This window comes from Perognathus longimembris, chromosome 12 (genome assembly GCF_023159225.1).
Source record: "Perognathus longimembris pacificus isolate PPM17 chromosome 12, ASM2315922v1, whole genome shotgun sequence".
NCBI lineage: Eukaryota > Metazoa > Chordata > Mammalia > Rodentia > Heteromyidae > Perognathus > Perognathus longimembris.
In genome coordinates this window covers 55,800,681-55,817,178 of record NC_063172.1, presented here as the reverse complement: position 1 = coordinate 55,817,178, position 16,498 = coordinate 55,800,681, and the positions used below count along the sequence as shown (strand labels likewise).

The 16,498-nt window shown below is 40.1% G+C and overlaps 1 protein-coding gene across 3 annotated transcripts in view; it reads left to right on the top strand.

Moving 5' to 3' along the window:
• Nucleotides 1–7,558: 7,558 nt before the first annotated feature.
• Atp6v1h (ATPase H+ transporting V1 subunit H) overlaps nucleotides 7,559–16,498 on the top strand; it is an 89,541-nt gene continuing 80,601 nt past the window's right edge. Inside the window, exons 1-3 of one of the 3 annotated variants that reach the window (XM_048358376.1) lie at nucleotides 7,559–7,799; nucleotides 9,265–9,413; nucleotides 15,030–15,132. In XM_048358376.1, the coding sequence (XP_048214333.1) occupies nucleotides 9,301–9,413; nucleotides 15,030–15,132 (216 nt within the window). In that variant the 5' untranslated portion in view covers nucleotides 7,559–7,799; nucleotides 9,265–9,300. Of the gene's footprint in view, nucleotides 7,831–9,264; nucleotides 9,414–15,029; nucleotides 15,133–16,498 lie in introns of all 3 variants that reach the window. The other 2 variants (XM_048358375.1, XM_048358377.1) reach the window with 2 other exon arrangements.

Here is a 16,498-nt window from a genome sequence, read left to right as displayed (position 1 = left end):
ATTTTTACAGCGAAGGTTCCAAGTGAATCCTATGGCCTAGTTTCCCCAACACTACTACAGGATCCACTGTTTCTTTCTTTTTCTTTTTTGCTAATGCTGAGCCATCTCTGAGTCTGCCCGGCCCCTCCCTGCAAAGACACACTATTTAAAGCCAAAGGATTACCTGTTTTGTGGATCAGAAGCTTATCCACAGATCTTAGGGTTCTATTCCAGGTGGAGGGGCTCAGGGCAAATGCGGAAGTATGTGAAGACTGCCCTCTACAGGTAGAAATGTATTCCTCATTCAAATGCAAAAATCAAAATGGAAAAATGATAGGCTGGCTTCCTAATTCTGGACTTCCAGTCTCTAGATCTATGAAAAAATAAATTGCTGTTGTTTATAAGTCATTCCATCTACAGTACTTCATGATAGCTGTGAATGAACGGACATAGCCATCATCAATGGTTATGTGGAGGGTGTCCTACCTGTCAGCCCTTTAATGAAGTCCTGTGACGGGTCCTCTCCCTCAGCAGCATTGGCCTTTCTTTTAGACTAGCCTTAGGAGTGCCTGCTATTGTACTTACTGAAATATCTAGCTCTGTGCTCGACTGGAATGAGCGATTTTAAAGAAATCTCTAAGGATATAGGAGTGGCTGGCAAATTTGGAGCCCTTGGTAAAGGTGTTTCCAACAGAATGCAGAGGACAGGGATTCACTTGCTTACTTGTGCATATTGCGCATTTGTGAGGGTTATAGTTTCTCTCTGCTGCAAGTGCTGTACATTAGTATTTTTTTTTACTGGTGGTGTGGTTAAATAGCTTTGTGTTGTACAATTAATTATCAGGTTGCCTTTATAAAATACCATGGCTGGGTGGGTGGCTTAACTAATAGAAGTGTATTTTCTTGTGGTTCTTGAGGCTGGAAGTTGGAGATCAGGGAGACAGGGTGGGTAGCTTCTGTGGGAACTCGTTTTTGGCTTTAGAGATATGATACTGAACGTGTCCCTCGGCCTCTAGTAATATGGTGAGGCCTAATCCCCAAGGAGATGTTATGGGAGGAGATTAGACTTAGAGGTCATAAAGCTGCAAACCAATGCTTACAAGTACAAGGTTGAAATCCCCTCCCCCACTCTTTCTAAGAAACAGTTACAAGTCACTACGTAAGCTGCTCTGGGTCAACTTACATGTCTATCAACAAAATAATTATGGAAAGGCAACTGTGATGGCACACACCTGTAATCCCAGCATTTATGAGGCAGAGGGGTATCAAGTATGAGGCCAGCCTGGGCTACATCCCTGCATGGCTTCTCCAGAAAGTTAATAAAAGGAACATCATATTGAAAGCAAATAGAAGGCAGGTGTAATATTTTCCCTCAGTAGGTCTTCATCAGTGATTCTTCATCATTTCTGTCTGCTCGTTCTATCAGTGAGGAAGTGCTTGCACTTGGCACCTATCTCCCAAAGCATAGGGGCCTTTTCAGTTACGACAACATCAAGGAGATTCATTAAGGATTTCATATTCCATTGATGACACTTATGAATTGTTGATTCAGTCAACTCTGGAAATAGCCCTAATTCATTAATATATCTATTCTGTAAGGTAATACTTTTTTCATTATTTCGTCAGTTTGTACTACATTAGCAGTTACTTGCAATCTAATATTCTAATATACATTGGTCTATATATATTGAAGTATATGTACATTTATATATGTATTCTTTTTTTTTTTTTTTGGCCAGTCCTGGGCCTTGGACTCAGGACCTGAGCACTGTCCCTGGCTTCTTCCCGCTCAAGGCTAGCACTCTGCCACCTGAGCCACAGTGCCCCTTCTGGCCGTTTTCCATATATGTGGCGCTGGGGAATCGAACCGAGAGCTTCATGTGTAGGAGGCAAGCACTTTTGCCACTAGGCCATATTCCCAGCCCCTATATATATATATTCTTACATGTATATACATATGTCTCTATACTCATGCAAGGGATTGGTTCCAGGGAACCCTCAGGTACAAAAATCCAAAGATGCTGAAGTCTATGTATAGAATGGCATAGTATTTGCATATAACTTAATGTATCTTCCCACAAACTTTAAATCATTCTTGTATTACTAATAGTACTTAATATAAATGGTATTTAAATGGATTTTATACTATATTGTTCAGGAAATAATGACAAGATAAAAGAGTATACATGTGTAGTACAGGTACAATCTTAAAAATGAATATTGACCTGAAGTTGATTAAATCCATAGAAGTAGAACTCATAGATATGTAGGTCAACTGTCCGTGTGTATGCATGACATATTATACACATGTATTCATTATGTACTTGCTCGTAATACATGTCTTCTGGGACCATAAATTTAGTGCTTTTAAGAGTAATTTTTAAAACATTTATATTTTTGGTGGTACTGGGGATTGGATACAGGGCCTCATGTGTATTGGCCAAGCTCTCTACCACTTGAGCCATGTTTTTTTTGCTTTAAGTTTGGCCTTCAGATAGTCTCACAATTTTCACCAGGCTAGCCTTGGACTACAACGTTCCCACCTTCAACTCCCAAGTTGCTAGAATGCTGCCACACTTGGCCCTTTTGAGTCATTACTGGAAAATGAATGTGCACAAAGTGTTAGTCTGTTGGTAGCTAGCTAGTCCTTGTTGCCATCTGCTCACTGTAGGTCAATTGAGCAGGTAGTATCATTTATTTTTATTCATCAATTGTATAAACATATTGAAGCAATTAAAAAACCTTCACATTCTATATCCTAAACACACCTAGCAAACACTTTTATATGAAAAACCTTGCGATTAGTAATACCTGAAAGTTGCCTGGAGAAATATGATCTATGGCTGGGCATCCGTGGCTCATGCCTGTAATCCTAGCTACTCAGGAGGCCGAGACCTGAAGCTTGTGGTTCAACACCAGCTCAGGCAGAAACACCAAAAAAAGTCTGAAAGTGTAGCTATAGCTGTAGTGGTAGAGTGCTAGCCTTAGCAAAAAAGCTCACAGGCTTCACCCCAGACTGAGTTCAAGCCCCAGGACCAGTGTCCATCCTGAAATCTTCAACCTGTGCCAGCAGATTGCCACTGTGTTCAGCAGAGAGGGTTCCTTGAGCCAGCTCCAGCCAAGGCAGCGGCATCTGAAGTTTATTTTCTCCATCTGTGTAGAATCACAATGCCATCTGGCTTTCCTGAGCTCAGTTTCCAGTGCTCTAAGAAGTGCTCCAAGTGAGTTCTATAGGCAGTTGAGTGCCAGTTTCCTTGATCATTTCTTCCTTGACCTCTTTTCCTTGTTGTTGTTTTTTTTTCTGATGAAGTTACACCTTGTCTTGTGGCATGAAAAGCTTATCAATGAATCATTGTATACTACAGAGGTCCTCCAACTGGCCCTCCTTCCCTGTTACTCCTCAGAGTTTACCACACTTTCTGGCTCATAGGTGACTTATTATTTAATATGAGATTAAAAAATGAGAGGTTGACCTTTTCCTCTAGAAATACTGTATCCACTTGGAAGACTGAGACCATATCTTATTTGACATTGTATTCCCAGTGCCTAATACATTTTGATACACAGAAAAATCTTCCAATTGTGGGTTGAGTAAATGCACAACTATGTACCTGACAAGCTCTGATAGAAATATAAGAATACAGAAAAGTGTTTAAGGTTTAGCCTATGTGGACACTGAATGGCACAGAGACTATGTCTTGCTGATATGTCCTGAGTGGGGCCTGAGTATGTTCCTGGAGTGAGGAGAGAGGCAGGTATGGGAAGGACACATGGCCTTCCAGGCCATTGGACTCATATTGCAGAGAACAATGAATGTTGGACAAAGGAGTCTGAGTGTTGTTCTACAGGCAATAGGGAGGTAGCCTATGTTTTGAGCAGTGTCTGGGTCTTATCTCCTCTTCTTTTAAGGATGCTAGGCATCTTAGCCATTTCTAAACTAAACATCCCTGAAGATCCTACCTACAAATACAATCATGTTCTTTGGTAAAAGGTATTCGAACTTCTTGATTTTCTCTTTCTTTCTTTTTCTTTTCTTTTTTTTGAGGGAACAATTCTGCTCCTAATAATAGCTGTACAAGCCAATTTTATTTTCTTATCATTGATGTAACTTGATTTGGGATATCTATCTATCTATCTATCTATCTATCTATCTATCTATCTATCTGATCCATTTTTTTGGCAGAATCTGGCCAGGTAGCCCAGCTTGGCCTGGAAATCAAGATCCTGGAACTTGAGATTCTTCTGTCAGCCTCTCAAGTGCTGAGGCTATTGTAGACTTTTCAATGTATTTTACAGCAGAATAAAAGCAAGATAAATATTTCTCTTTTTAGTTTCTTCTTCAATTTGTATACATGCTTTGATATTGTTACTTTGATATATTGATATTCAATTTAAAATAAATTTATGACACAATATTTTTTGCCACTACTTCTTTTTAATCTTACAAATCAACAAGGTAATGTAAATAAGCTACCTCTTAAGAGCCTGCATCCTTATTGTAAGTCAATAATATTTTAATACAATAAAAATGTTTGAAGTTGAATTATTTGATTCTCATCAAATTTAATTGTTGGTTAATTCATCAAAATTTGAAAATTACCCAGCGTACTTTTGCCTTTTTTGTGCTTATTGTTTTCTTTCCTGTAGCCAGTAATAGATGTCCATAACCTACAATACTTAGAGTAATTCTTAGATCTACCAACAATACTAGACTAGTAAAATGGTATAAAATTTGGCTTTTCTGGTATCTGAAGGTGTGATATTTAGAAGACATTTTTTTTTTCCTTTTGTGCCAGTCCTGGGGCTTGAACTGGGGTTTTCTGGTGGTTAAATCGAGATAAGAGTTTTACTAACTTTCCTGCCCAGGCTGGATTTGAACTGCAATCTTCGGATCTCAGCCTCTTGAGTAGCTAGGATTACAGGCAGAATAAAATATTAGCAAAAGAAGACATACTACAAAACATAAAACAAAGTAAAATACAGAAGTAAAAAAGAAATAGAAACAAGCAGAGCATCACTGAACTATGGTGTGACTTAAAGGGGTTTAATGTACAAGTACTGAGCAAGTACTGAATCCCAATGGAGTGGCTTAGAGTTGGATCCTCAGATCTCAACAAAAAATTGCTGTGATTACAGGCATTAGCCACTTGTGCCTGGCTGCAGTAGTTTTTAGGTTTTAAAACATAAGTATTTTTTAGTACAGATATATTGATTATATTATAAAACCCTCTGGGTAATTTTTTTTTTTTTTTTTTTGCTGGTCCTGGGGCTTGAACTTAGGGCTTGAGGGTTGTCCCTGAGCCTCGTTGTGCTCAAGGCTAGTGCTCTACCACTTGAGCCACAGTGTCACTTCTGGCTTTTTAAAAGTAGTTTATTGGAGATAAGAGTCTCATGGACTTTCTGTCTGGGGTGGCTTTGAACCATGATCCTCAGATCTCAGCCTCCTGAGTAGCTAGGATTACAAGCATGAGCCACCAGTGCCCGGCCCCTCTGGGAGATTTTTAAAAATACATTTGATTGTAATAGTGATGTACAGAGGGATTATAGTTACATGAGTCAGGTAATGAGTATCCTTCTTTTTGAACAGTATCACCCTCCCCTCATTTTCTCCCAGTTTTTACCCTCTTGACTCATCTCCCCGCTAGTTGTAAACTTCATTTCCAACATAGTGTCTAGTGAGTATTGCTGCTGAATTGGTTCACCCTTTCTGTGCTTCCCTTTCCCCTCCCCAAAGCAGATAAACTGATATACAAGACAAAGGCTACAGAAATACAAAAACAGCAACAAAAGGGAATAACCCAAAGGAAAGAAAGAACTGAAAGCAGTACAGTAAAAATCCTGTTTCCACTTTTTGGAGTTTATTTCGATAAGCATCATATTTTATGATCATGTGCACACAGCTATTGAGCCCTTGTGATTCTCTCTGAAGAATATCCTTATTTGGTCTCACTGTGTGAATGTTTAGAATGCTGTTTAATCATGTCCAAGTGTAATTATTTGTCTTTTACTATCCATTTTGGTTTACTTGTAGGTTTATAGGCACATTCTAATTATTGCAATTGTGGGAAACCATGCAGCCTGTTTCTTTGGGTCTGGCTTACTTCTCTTGATATAATTTTTTCGAAGTCTTTCCATTTCCTTAAGAATGGGCCAATGCCATTCTTTCTGATGGAAGCATAGAATTCCATTGTGTATGTATATACACCACATTTTCTTGATCCATTCATCCACTGAGGGGCATCTGGGTTGGTTCCCTATCTTAGTTATGGTAAATAATAGTGCAATGAACATGGCTATACTGGTGGCTTTAGTGTGGCCTGGCTTGTGGTCATTTGGATAAATGTCTAGGAGTGGAATAGCTGGGTCATAGGGAAACTCTATGTTTAGTCTTTTTTTTTTTTTGCCAGTCCTGGGGCTTGGACTCAGGGCCTGAGCACTGTCCCTGGCTTTCTTTTGCTCAAGGCTAGCACTTTGCCACTTGAGCCACAGCGCCACTTCTGGCCATTTTCTATATATGTGGTACTTGGGAATCGAACCCAGGGCTTCATGTATACGAGCAAGCACTCTTGCCACTAGGCCATATTCCCAGCCTATGTTTTAGTCTTTTGAGGAACCTCCATACTGCTTTCTAGAGTTGCTGAACAAGTTTACATTCCCACCAACAGTATAGTAGCATTTCCTTTTGGCCACATCCCCGCCAGCATCTGTTACTGTTAATGTTCTTGATAATGGCCATTCTAACTGGAGTAAGGTGGAATCTCAATGTAGGGGTTATTTTTTTCTAGTCCTGGGGCTCAAACTCAGGGCCTGAGCACTGTCCCTGGCTTCGTTTTGCTCAAGGCTAGCACTCTACCACTTGAGCCACAGTGGCACTTGGGGCTTTTTCTATATATGTGGTGCTGAGGAATTGAACCCAGGCCTTCATGCATGTGAGGCGAGCACTTACCACTAGGCCATATTTCCAGGCTCCAATGTAGTTTTGATTTGGATTTTTAAAAAAATGGCCAGAGATGTCCAACATGTCTTCTCTGATTTTTAACCAAAATTTTGTGTGTCTAACTCACCAGTAGTGAGGTTAATGCTTAGGCCTTAGCAGGGGAAAAAAACCTGGCCTCACGGAATAGTTGTCTGATAAAATACAAGAGGCTGAATTAAATTAGAATTTTAGATAAATAATAACTTTTTAGTGAGAGTAAAACGATTGCATGAAATGCATTACTTGCTCTATCTCCGCTGTAAGCGATGACTTTGGTGATTTCTCAGCCTCAGTTTTGAACTTAAAATCGCAGCAGGAATGGCTGGTCACGGAGCCATAGATTTAAATGAAAAATCAGACTATTTATAAAGTGTCAAATCAGCATTGGGTGCATGGCTCAGCGGTAAAGCACTCCAGGGTTCCACCCCGGGCTCCGGGTCACTCCGCTCCGAGCGCGCGAGGCCCGACCGAGCCCCGCCGCGGCTGCGAGCGCTTCCGGGACTGACGTGACAGACCCGGGTTTTCGTACCGAAGCCACGCCCCTCGCCGCTGGTTTGGATCCTTTCGGCTTCCGCCTCCCAGGACGGTCACGTGGCCTGGCTCACGTGACCGGCGTCCCTGTCATCCTGCGGCGGCTGCGGCTTCCTCCCACCTGTGCTGGCCTCAACGTCTCCGCAGTGCACGGTGGCCTAAGCTCTCCCGCCTTGGCTTCCCGCCGCCGCTCCAGGCCTCAGGACCCGGCCAGAGACGCCAGCGTCCCAGCCCCGCTGCAGTCCCGACGCCCCGGAACGCCGCACCCTGTCCTGCGTCCTTCGGGTGCCTCGTAGGGTCCCCTGGGTTCGCCCACGGGTTACTTGGCCTCGGCACCTGTCCAGGTGAGGTTACCCCGGCAGGTTCCCCAGCTTCCCGGGGGGTGTGCGGGTCCCGAGCCTCTCGGCCCGAGTGGTCAGATTTCCCTTCCAGCCCTCCGCCGGGTTTGCAAAACGGCAGGTAGGGAAAGGAGGGGGCTGCTGTGTGAAGGGTTTGCTTTCTCCAGGGCCGGCCTAGGGCCTCGCCAGTTAGAGGCAGCGGGGTGGGGGTGGGGGTGTGTGGGGTCGAGCCTCCCCGGAAAGGCCGCCGGGACTTTCCTGCTTGATTCCCTAGTTCCAGCTGGGCCCGGTTGGAGCCCGTTTCTTCCAGGGCGCCAGCAGCTAGCACTGCACTAGCTTGTTCAGGCAGCAGATCCCGGATACAGAGATTAAGTTCCAAACTGACTAGTCATTGTGAATCCGGGATAGAATTTGGGGTATGATTTTGGTTTCTTTGAGGTTGGGGACCAAAACTTATGTTTTGCAAATGGAAACCTATGTTTTGTGTCGTGGTAAAATCAGGTCTAAACTTGTTTGCAAGTTTAAGAGTGAGAATTACTTAAATTACCGTTGTTGGTTCTATCTACATTGTAGTAATATATATATATATATATATATATATATATATATATATATTCTTTGTTTTTCCTTTTTCTTTTTTTCGTGTCCTGAGGCATGGACTCAGAGCCTAGGCATTGTCACTGAGCTTCTTTTGCTCAAGCTAGCACTCTCCCACTTGAGCCACTGAACCACTTCTGGCCTTTTCTGTTTTTGTGGTACTGAGGAATTGAACCCAGTACTTCATGCATGCTAGGCAAGCACTCTACCACTAAGTCACATTCCCAGCCTGTAATAGATTTTTAGTTCCAGAAATTTCTTCCAAAATTGAAACAAATTGTATTTTGTTTGAAAAGGAAAGAATCATTTTCTGAAAATTTACTTCCCCACCTTGTATATCTTATTTATAATGAATACTTTTAGAAACAAATGATGGTTTCTAATGGGGTACTCCAAATGATGCTTAATGAATGTTGATTAAGTACTACATTACATGGCCTTATTTGTATTATACAGGTTTTGGTCTTTGTCAGAAGAGCAAAGTTGAACTCAATCATAAATTTAAAGTTTTTTTTGTTAGCATATGAAAAACCTTGAATTCAAGCCTTAGCACAAAAAGAAAACTTTCCTTTTTATTTTTTTGTATCTCTGTTCTATTCAGTAATGGTTTCAGATGTCAGTTTCATAGGTGATAATTAAACCTCAGTGTAATTAATAATAATGCAAATAAACTTTCCTGTAAAAGAAAAAGCCCATAGAGAGCAATTGTATGGAGCAGTGTATAATATTTGAGATGTACTAATGTTTTTAGTTGAGTTTTGAATTCCTGGGAGAGATTAAACAAAGATCATGACTAGTTGGAGTTTGAAAGAAAAATAATTCCTGTTTTTACTTTGAAATTGAAGATCTGCTGAAAACATTCACGATCATAAAGTGTTGATGACCAAAATGGATATTCGAGGTGCTGTGGATGCTGCTGTCCCAACCAATATCATTGCGGCCAAGGCTGCAGAAGTTCGTGCCAACAAAGTGAACTGGCAGTCCTATCTTCAGTAAGTACTACTTTGCAGTGAATCACAGATAATCATGTGCTTTTGCATCAGAAATTTTCATGATCATGCTTCTATGAGGGAAAAAGTGAAAAAGATAGGAAGAAATGTGGAAGAAGCATTTCCTCCTTTGGATGATTAGCCATCTTAGGGAGAGAGCCTAGTGTGATGGGAACACACTAAGGTCTCTAGTGGGGAAGAGCTGCTCACAGTGCCATGTCTTTAAACCTTCTTGGCTAGGAAATAAAGACCTTTTGAAAGAGTGGGAAGAATGTGAGGAATGTTCATTGCCTAAGGAGGAACAGGATGAAGGATGTGGACCTGTGTGGCAGGCCAGTGTGTCCTGGTGATCAGAATTGGGAGAAATGAGTGCTAACACAAAGTATAGATGTTTTTGAAGTTTTCCCCCTCTCCTAGGCAAGGCCTCTTACTCGTTGGCCAGTGAGCTGCCACTTAAGCCATACCCCAAACTCTCTTTTTAAGTTTTGAAGTCTGTATTAGTGTGTTTCTATTCATTAGTTTGGTGATCCTTGTTAAATCACCCAGTTTCTCTAGTATGAAATGAGGATCTATGTTCTCCAGGCTTATTGTTGAAATAGTATATTTTAAAATATTATCGCAGTTGAGTACAAAACATTCATGTGTTGAGTACATTGAATAAATTTTGGTTCCATCCTTTCTCTTGTGTGTACTGACATTTCAGGATTATGTATTTATTTGTAAAGTAACCATTCTTAATAATTTTATCATTAGTTTATATGTGTTTATTTTAAATACTTATAGCCAGAAATTCTGTTTAGATTTGTATATAAATTTTGAAAAAATAAATTTAGAGATTGGTTTTATATTTTGAATGGTTTCTTTGGTAGTAGGAAGAATATACAGTACAAAAATTATTCTTCTATAATTTTATCCCCTGTCATAGTGATTTAGGGGCATTTTTTTCTAGACCTTGTGGCTATAAAAAGGATATACAGTAACATCCTGAAGGAACCATATGGTATCAACAGATCATTTTAGCTTTGTGTATTTACTGTGATACTAAAAATATGTCCAGGGGCTGATGTACACAGCGAGGGCAGGTAAGCCTATCATTAGAAGTGTTTTTTGAAGGGAATAGTCCCTGAGTAGGGTTCTTTAAGTATAAGTGGCATTTAGCTAAGAATGTTTTTTCAACTAGAGCAGACGTTGCCTGAGTAAAGACAGGAGGCAATATGGTATGTTGGGTGGAAGTCATTCATGTTTTGCAGGTAATCAGTGCGAGAGCACAGAGGCTTAGCTTATTGTGAAGGTCAGGGTGCCCTTGGGAGAAGTGTGGACTTAATCCTGCTAGTCACTGCATTATGTGTGTGTATGTGTGTGTGTATGTGTGTGTGTGTGTGTGTGTGTGTGTGTGTGCACTCATGCGCTAATCCTGGGGCTTGAACTTTGGCCTGGCTGCTGTCCTTGAGCTATTTTGCTCCTACAAAGTGCTTTACCACTTGAGCTACAGATTCACTTCCAGCTATTTGGTGATTAATTGGAGATTAGAGTCTTACACACTTTCCTGCCCAGGCTGGCTTTGAACTGGGATCCGCAGATCTCGGGCTGAGTAGCTAGGATTATAGGCATGAGCCACCAGCACCCAGATAAGTCAGTGCTTTTAAAGATAATTTGAAAGCCACAAAACTCATATTAATCTCATATTAATGTGATATCTAATAAAGAAGCTCAGTATGTAAAACAGAGGAAAATGGTAGTTGAATGGGGGTGGGGTATGTGTCTCAGAGCCTTTTTAAGGCCATTCACAATTCTTACTAGGGTTCAGGGTTCAAATTTAAGGATCACTTCTGGGGTGGGGTATGCGGTTCAGTAATACAGCACTTGCCTAGTTCACATGAAACCTTGGTACTACAATATCCCCAGCACCATAACAAAAACAAACATGCAGTCCTATACTGGGTGTTGTAGCTGTTGATATTCTGAGCTTGGAGTGAGACTGTCAGATTTGCTTCTTAGTTTGATTATTCTGCAGATTGGGTAACAGGTGGACTTGGGAGTAAAAAGTTGATAGACGGAGAAAACTGATAGTTGGACAAAATTGGATAGACTTGAGAAAGTTTTACTGATTAATGTGTAGCCCTGAAAGAAGTCTAGGATGACTCTAGATTCCTGCTTTTGAGGAACAGGATTGTTGTGGGGCCAGCAACTGATTGATGGAGAGGAGTAAGAGGAGAGGGAGGGGGTGAGTTATTAGAGGGGAGGGGGGGAGGAGGAGGAGGAACAAGACTTACTGAGGTTCACCTAGTTCATTGTATCTTGCCATTCTATAAATCCCCTGTGAAATTAGGATTCTGAGCTCTGTTTTGTAATTTCTTTGGTCAAGAGTGTGTTTAGATTAAAAACAAGGAGTTCCATGTTTATAAAGTCTGAATTTGTTTATAATGTAAATAGAATAATATTGTTGCTCATAAGGCGCTAGCAGAACTTTCTCTAGCATTGGTATTTGGAATGTTTTTAGTGATAAGTTAGTTTTCAGTTGCTTTCTTTTCTGTTTTTCTAGTTCCTGGAATTTGGAAGAACAGACTTGTACTATGTAAATTATATTCTCCATTTTGTCATAGTTTTGTCCTTTATTCTTTTTGGCCAGTCCTGGGGCTTGGACTCAGGTCCTGAGCACTGTCACTGGACTCTGTTTTGATCAAGGCACTCTACCACTTGAGCCACAGCACCACTTCTGGCCTTTTCTGTTAATATGGTGCTGAGGGATTGAGCCCAGGGCTTCGTGCATGCTAGGCAAGCACTCTACCACTAAGCCACATTCCCAGCCCTTGTCCTTTATTCTTTTACCCATTTCACACCTTCCTTTCTTCTTTTCCTTTTCTTTTCCCTTTCCCTATCTCTTTCCTTTCTTCTTTTCTTTCTTTGTGCTGGTACTAGGGCTTGAACTCAAAACCTGGACGCTGTCCCTGAGGTTTTTTGCTCAAGGCTAGGACTCTACTACTTGAGCCATTTCCATCTTTTTGGTGGTTAATTGGAGATAAGAATCTATGCACTTTTCTGCCTGGGCTAGGCCTGAAACAATAATCCTTAAAGCTCAGTTTGATTAGCTAGGATTACAGGAAAGAGCCACTGGCACCCAGCTCTACACATTTCTTTAAGAAATCTTCCCCTCTGTGTCTGAAAGTGCTTATCACATGTTAACTATGTGCCTGCTTTGACCTAGTTGAAAAGGATATCTGGCGGGTGTGATATGTGCCTTCTTTAAAATACCTTACCGATTGGTGAGAGCTAGACCTGACATGTGCATAGTCTGAGAATCTTGCATCACTGACAGAAACATGTAGAAGAGTTTCCATTGTCAAAGTGCCCCTGTGCTGTTTTTCCTTCATGAGTTAATATATTATGGAAATGAGGGATTTAAATGTGTTTATATTGAGCTTTTACCTAACTAGAGAGTACAGAAACGAGTAAGTATGGTTCTAGAATCCAATCTGGAATCCAATAAAACTATAGTACATTTTTAAAGAATATATTATTTTCCAGTGCTAGTATTCGACCTCAAGACTTTGCACTTGGTAGGCAGTCACTTTACTTCTGAGACACACCTTTTGTCCTTTTTCCCCCTGGTTGGATTTGAGATGGGGTCTGGCTTCCTGTACAGGTGTGTACCTGGACACCTGGACAGTGATCTGCTGCTCTGCCTGTTTTAGGTAGGTAGGATGACAGTCATCACACCCACTTCTTCTGTTGAGATGGAATATTTCAGAAGATTTTGCCTGAGCTTGCCTGAACTGTGATCCTCCCGATCTCAGCCTCATGAGTAGCTAGGATTATAGTGAGCATCTTGAGGATAAAAGAATTGTACGAACCAGTCTTTCTCTTGAGCTTTCACGCTGATGAAGAAGTAGTCTTTTCAAACATTAATGAGCTGTGTTAACTAGTAAGTGGAGAAATGTATTATACATAATATATTAAAATGTGTATTATACAATATATAGTTAATACTTTATAATATATGTTTCTGTTATATATATATGTGTGTGTGTGTGCCAAAAGGAAATAAATAACAAGGACATTGCAAATAATGTGTGGGAGCCCTAGGAACATCTCACCGAACACATGTAGTAAGTCTTGGAAAAACTTGGAGTGATTAAGGAGCTTCAGCTAGTTTGTGTTGGCTCCTTCGAATCTGCTTCATGCCAGTATGTATCCTAAGGTTCCCAGAAGGTACCCATACTTCTTACAGAAGTCAAGCATGGTTGTTCTCTTGACATGTATTTAAACAGTATCTTTCAGGAGGCTGGGGACAGTGGCTTAAATTGTAGAGTAACCTGAGTTCAACTCCCAGTACTGCCTACATTAAAAAAAAAAAGGATTTAGAGATTAGAATGGAGGTGGGAGATACTTTCTTGATACATTTTACATTTCTGGCTGAGTGCAGAAGTTGGGATGTGAAGCAAGCTTAGAGTGTAGAAAACAGATACAGTGGTAATGAAGCAAATTTGTTTCTGTATAGAGGTAGAAGGCAGTTGGAGTGAATTTCTAAGAGAGGGAAGATGGGACTGTAGATTTGAATTCCTGTGAAGTAAAGAATTTGGGGAAAAACCCTACCAACTTTTTAAGGATCAAGCCATGGGGAGAAGTCTTGAAGAAGAAAATTGAAATGCTGAGAGACAGGATGGGAGACAGAGACATAGGGGGTTATTTGAGTGGAGAAAAATTCGGATAACCTGAATATGGAGAGAACAGATACTTGGAGGATATAATTATAGAAGTCATTGTGAACTGGCTTTGATTGTGGTGAAGTAGAAGGTCAAGCAAGTATTTTGGCTTGGGAGGAGGAATAAAGGATGCTAAATGATGACATTTTATTGAGTGCTTACTGTGGGCCAGATGCTATGTTAACTATTTTATTTGAATTGTGCATTTTTACCTCAGTACAAGACCCTTGAAAACACTGTGGTTATCATTCCATTTTGTAGATAAATTTATCCAGGTTCCTCAGAGGTTATACTATCACTAAGTAGCTATACCATTCCTAAGCTTTGAAGTGACTTATAGCAGGGCCTCAGTCTAAACTTGTGGTTTACTATGACCAAAAGATAAACTTATGAAGAACTTAATGATCTTTATTGGCTTTGCTTGTGATTCAAGAATCACACTTCATTTCATAAAATAAAGTAAGTATTCTGATGGGCTTAGCAAAAGAGTTTTATAGACAAAGGCTGAAGAATACTGAAACAAAATACAAAAAGCGAATTTGTCATTACAAGGTTACACTCTTCCTGAGATATAGGGACAGAAATAACAGTAGAAAAATAATTGCCTCTTTTGGGTAAAGAGTAAAGAATAGGGAACTTTCATTATTACCATGCCATTGAAATGAAACTATTGGGGAAATTTCTTGATACTTATTGATTTCTCAAGGTCAAATAAAAGCCCAGCTTCAGTTTGGTGATGTTAGCTTTTCAGGTAGTCTCTTGTGGTCCAGGGCAGCAACCTATCCCAAAAATAGTCTCCTACAATTTTTGATGAATATTATCAAGAAGAGAGGAAAGAAATTAGGATTCACTCTGTCTTTGCTCACATTGGCTGTCCATCTCTGATTAAACAAAATAACTAATTTTTATTTTCTAGGGGCCAGATGATTTCTGCTGAAGATTGTGAATTTATTCAACGATTTGAAATGAAAAGAAGTCCTGAAGAGAAGCAAGAGATGCTTCAAACTGAGGGCAGCCAGGTAATCCATAGATATTTTGTTGTGACACTCTTACAAAGCCATACCTATTCTACAAAGGACTAAAACCATAGCTGAGTAGTGGAGTGCTTGATAAGGATGCACAGTGCCATGGGTTTAACCTTCAGTATTACCCCCCTAACCAAATACAAATCATAGGAAAAGCTTAATGACTATATGACATTGCATTGTATATGCAGGCACACTGGGGATCAGCTCAGGGCTTTACATATGCCAGACAGGGTTTGTGCTGCTCAACTACACAGAAAGTGTTGTTATTTCCAGCTTTCTTTGTTAATTGTGGGCACAAATGTTATACTGAGTGTTTATTTTTGTATTTTCTTCTGATTATCTGCCTGCCTGCCTGCCTGCCTGCCTACCTACCTACGCTGTATTGAGGTTTAAACCCAGGGGAACTGTGTGTGCCTCTACTACTGAACCAAATTTATTAACCCTTTAAAAATGTTTTGTTTTGTGACAGGCTCTCACTAAATTGCCTAAGACAGACCTTGAACTTGTAACCTGTAAGTTGTGCCTCCATGTCAGGATCTTTTCTACATTTAAAACTTTCTGAAATTTAGACCTTCCTAGAAAAGATTTTAAGGGGAATCCAGTATTTCAAAGCATATGGAGTTTTAAAACTAACTTTCTTTCCCTCCCTTCCTTCTGTCTTTCCTTCCTTCTCTCTTTTTCTTTCTGGTATTGGTCCTGAGACTTGAACTCAGGACCTGGGTATTGTCCCCGAGACTTTTCACTCAAGGCTATGGCTCTACCAATTGAGCCACAGCTTCACTTCTGGCATTTTTGGTGGTTAATTGGAGATATGAGTCTCCTGTATTTCCTGCCCAGGCTGACTTTGAACTTCAGTCTTCAGATCTCAGCCTCCTGATTAACTAGGATTACAGGCATGAGCCACCAGTGCCAGCAATATTTTCCTACTCCATAGTCTCAATAGTTTATTTGAAATACCTAAAGAAATTAATATATTTGAATTTATAGGGTATATTCATGAAATTGTATTTTTTATCATTAAGTTTGTGTATCTTTTAAAGTATATAAAAGATTTTGAATCTATAAGATTTTTGTATTTCTTGATTGATTTATACTGCTTCTGTGTGTATGTGTGTGTGTATGTATGTATATATGTATGTGTGTATACATGCTCTAGGGATTTAACCCAAGGCTATGTGCCTGTTAGGCATGTGCTTTACTAGTTATACAGAAGACTCTATTAATAAAGAAAAGTCTAGTAACATTTGCCATATTCATACCAAACATGGTTTTCTTTATTTACCATTGAATTGTTTTGGAGTTAAAAAATATACGCTAGCTCAAAGTATTTGTATAGTTACATATATTGATGTTTTAC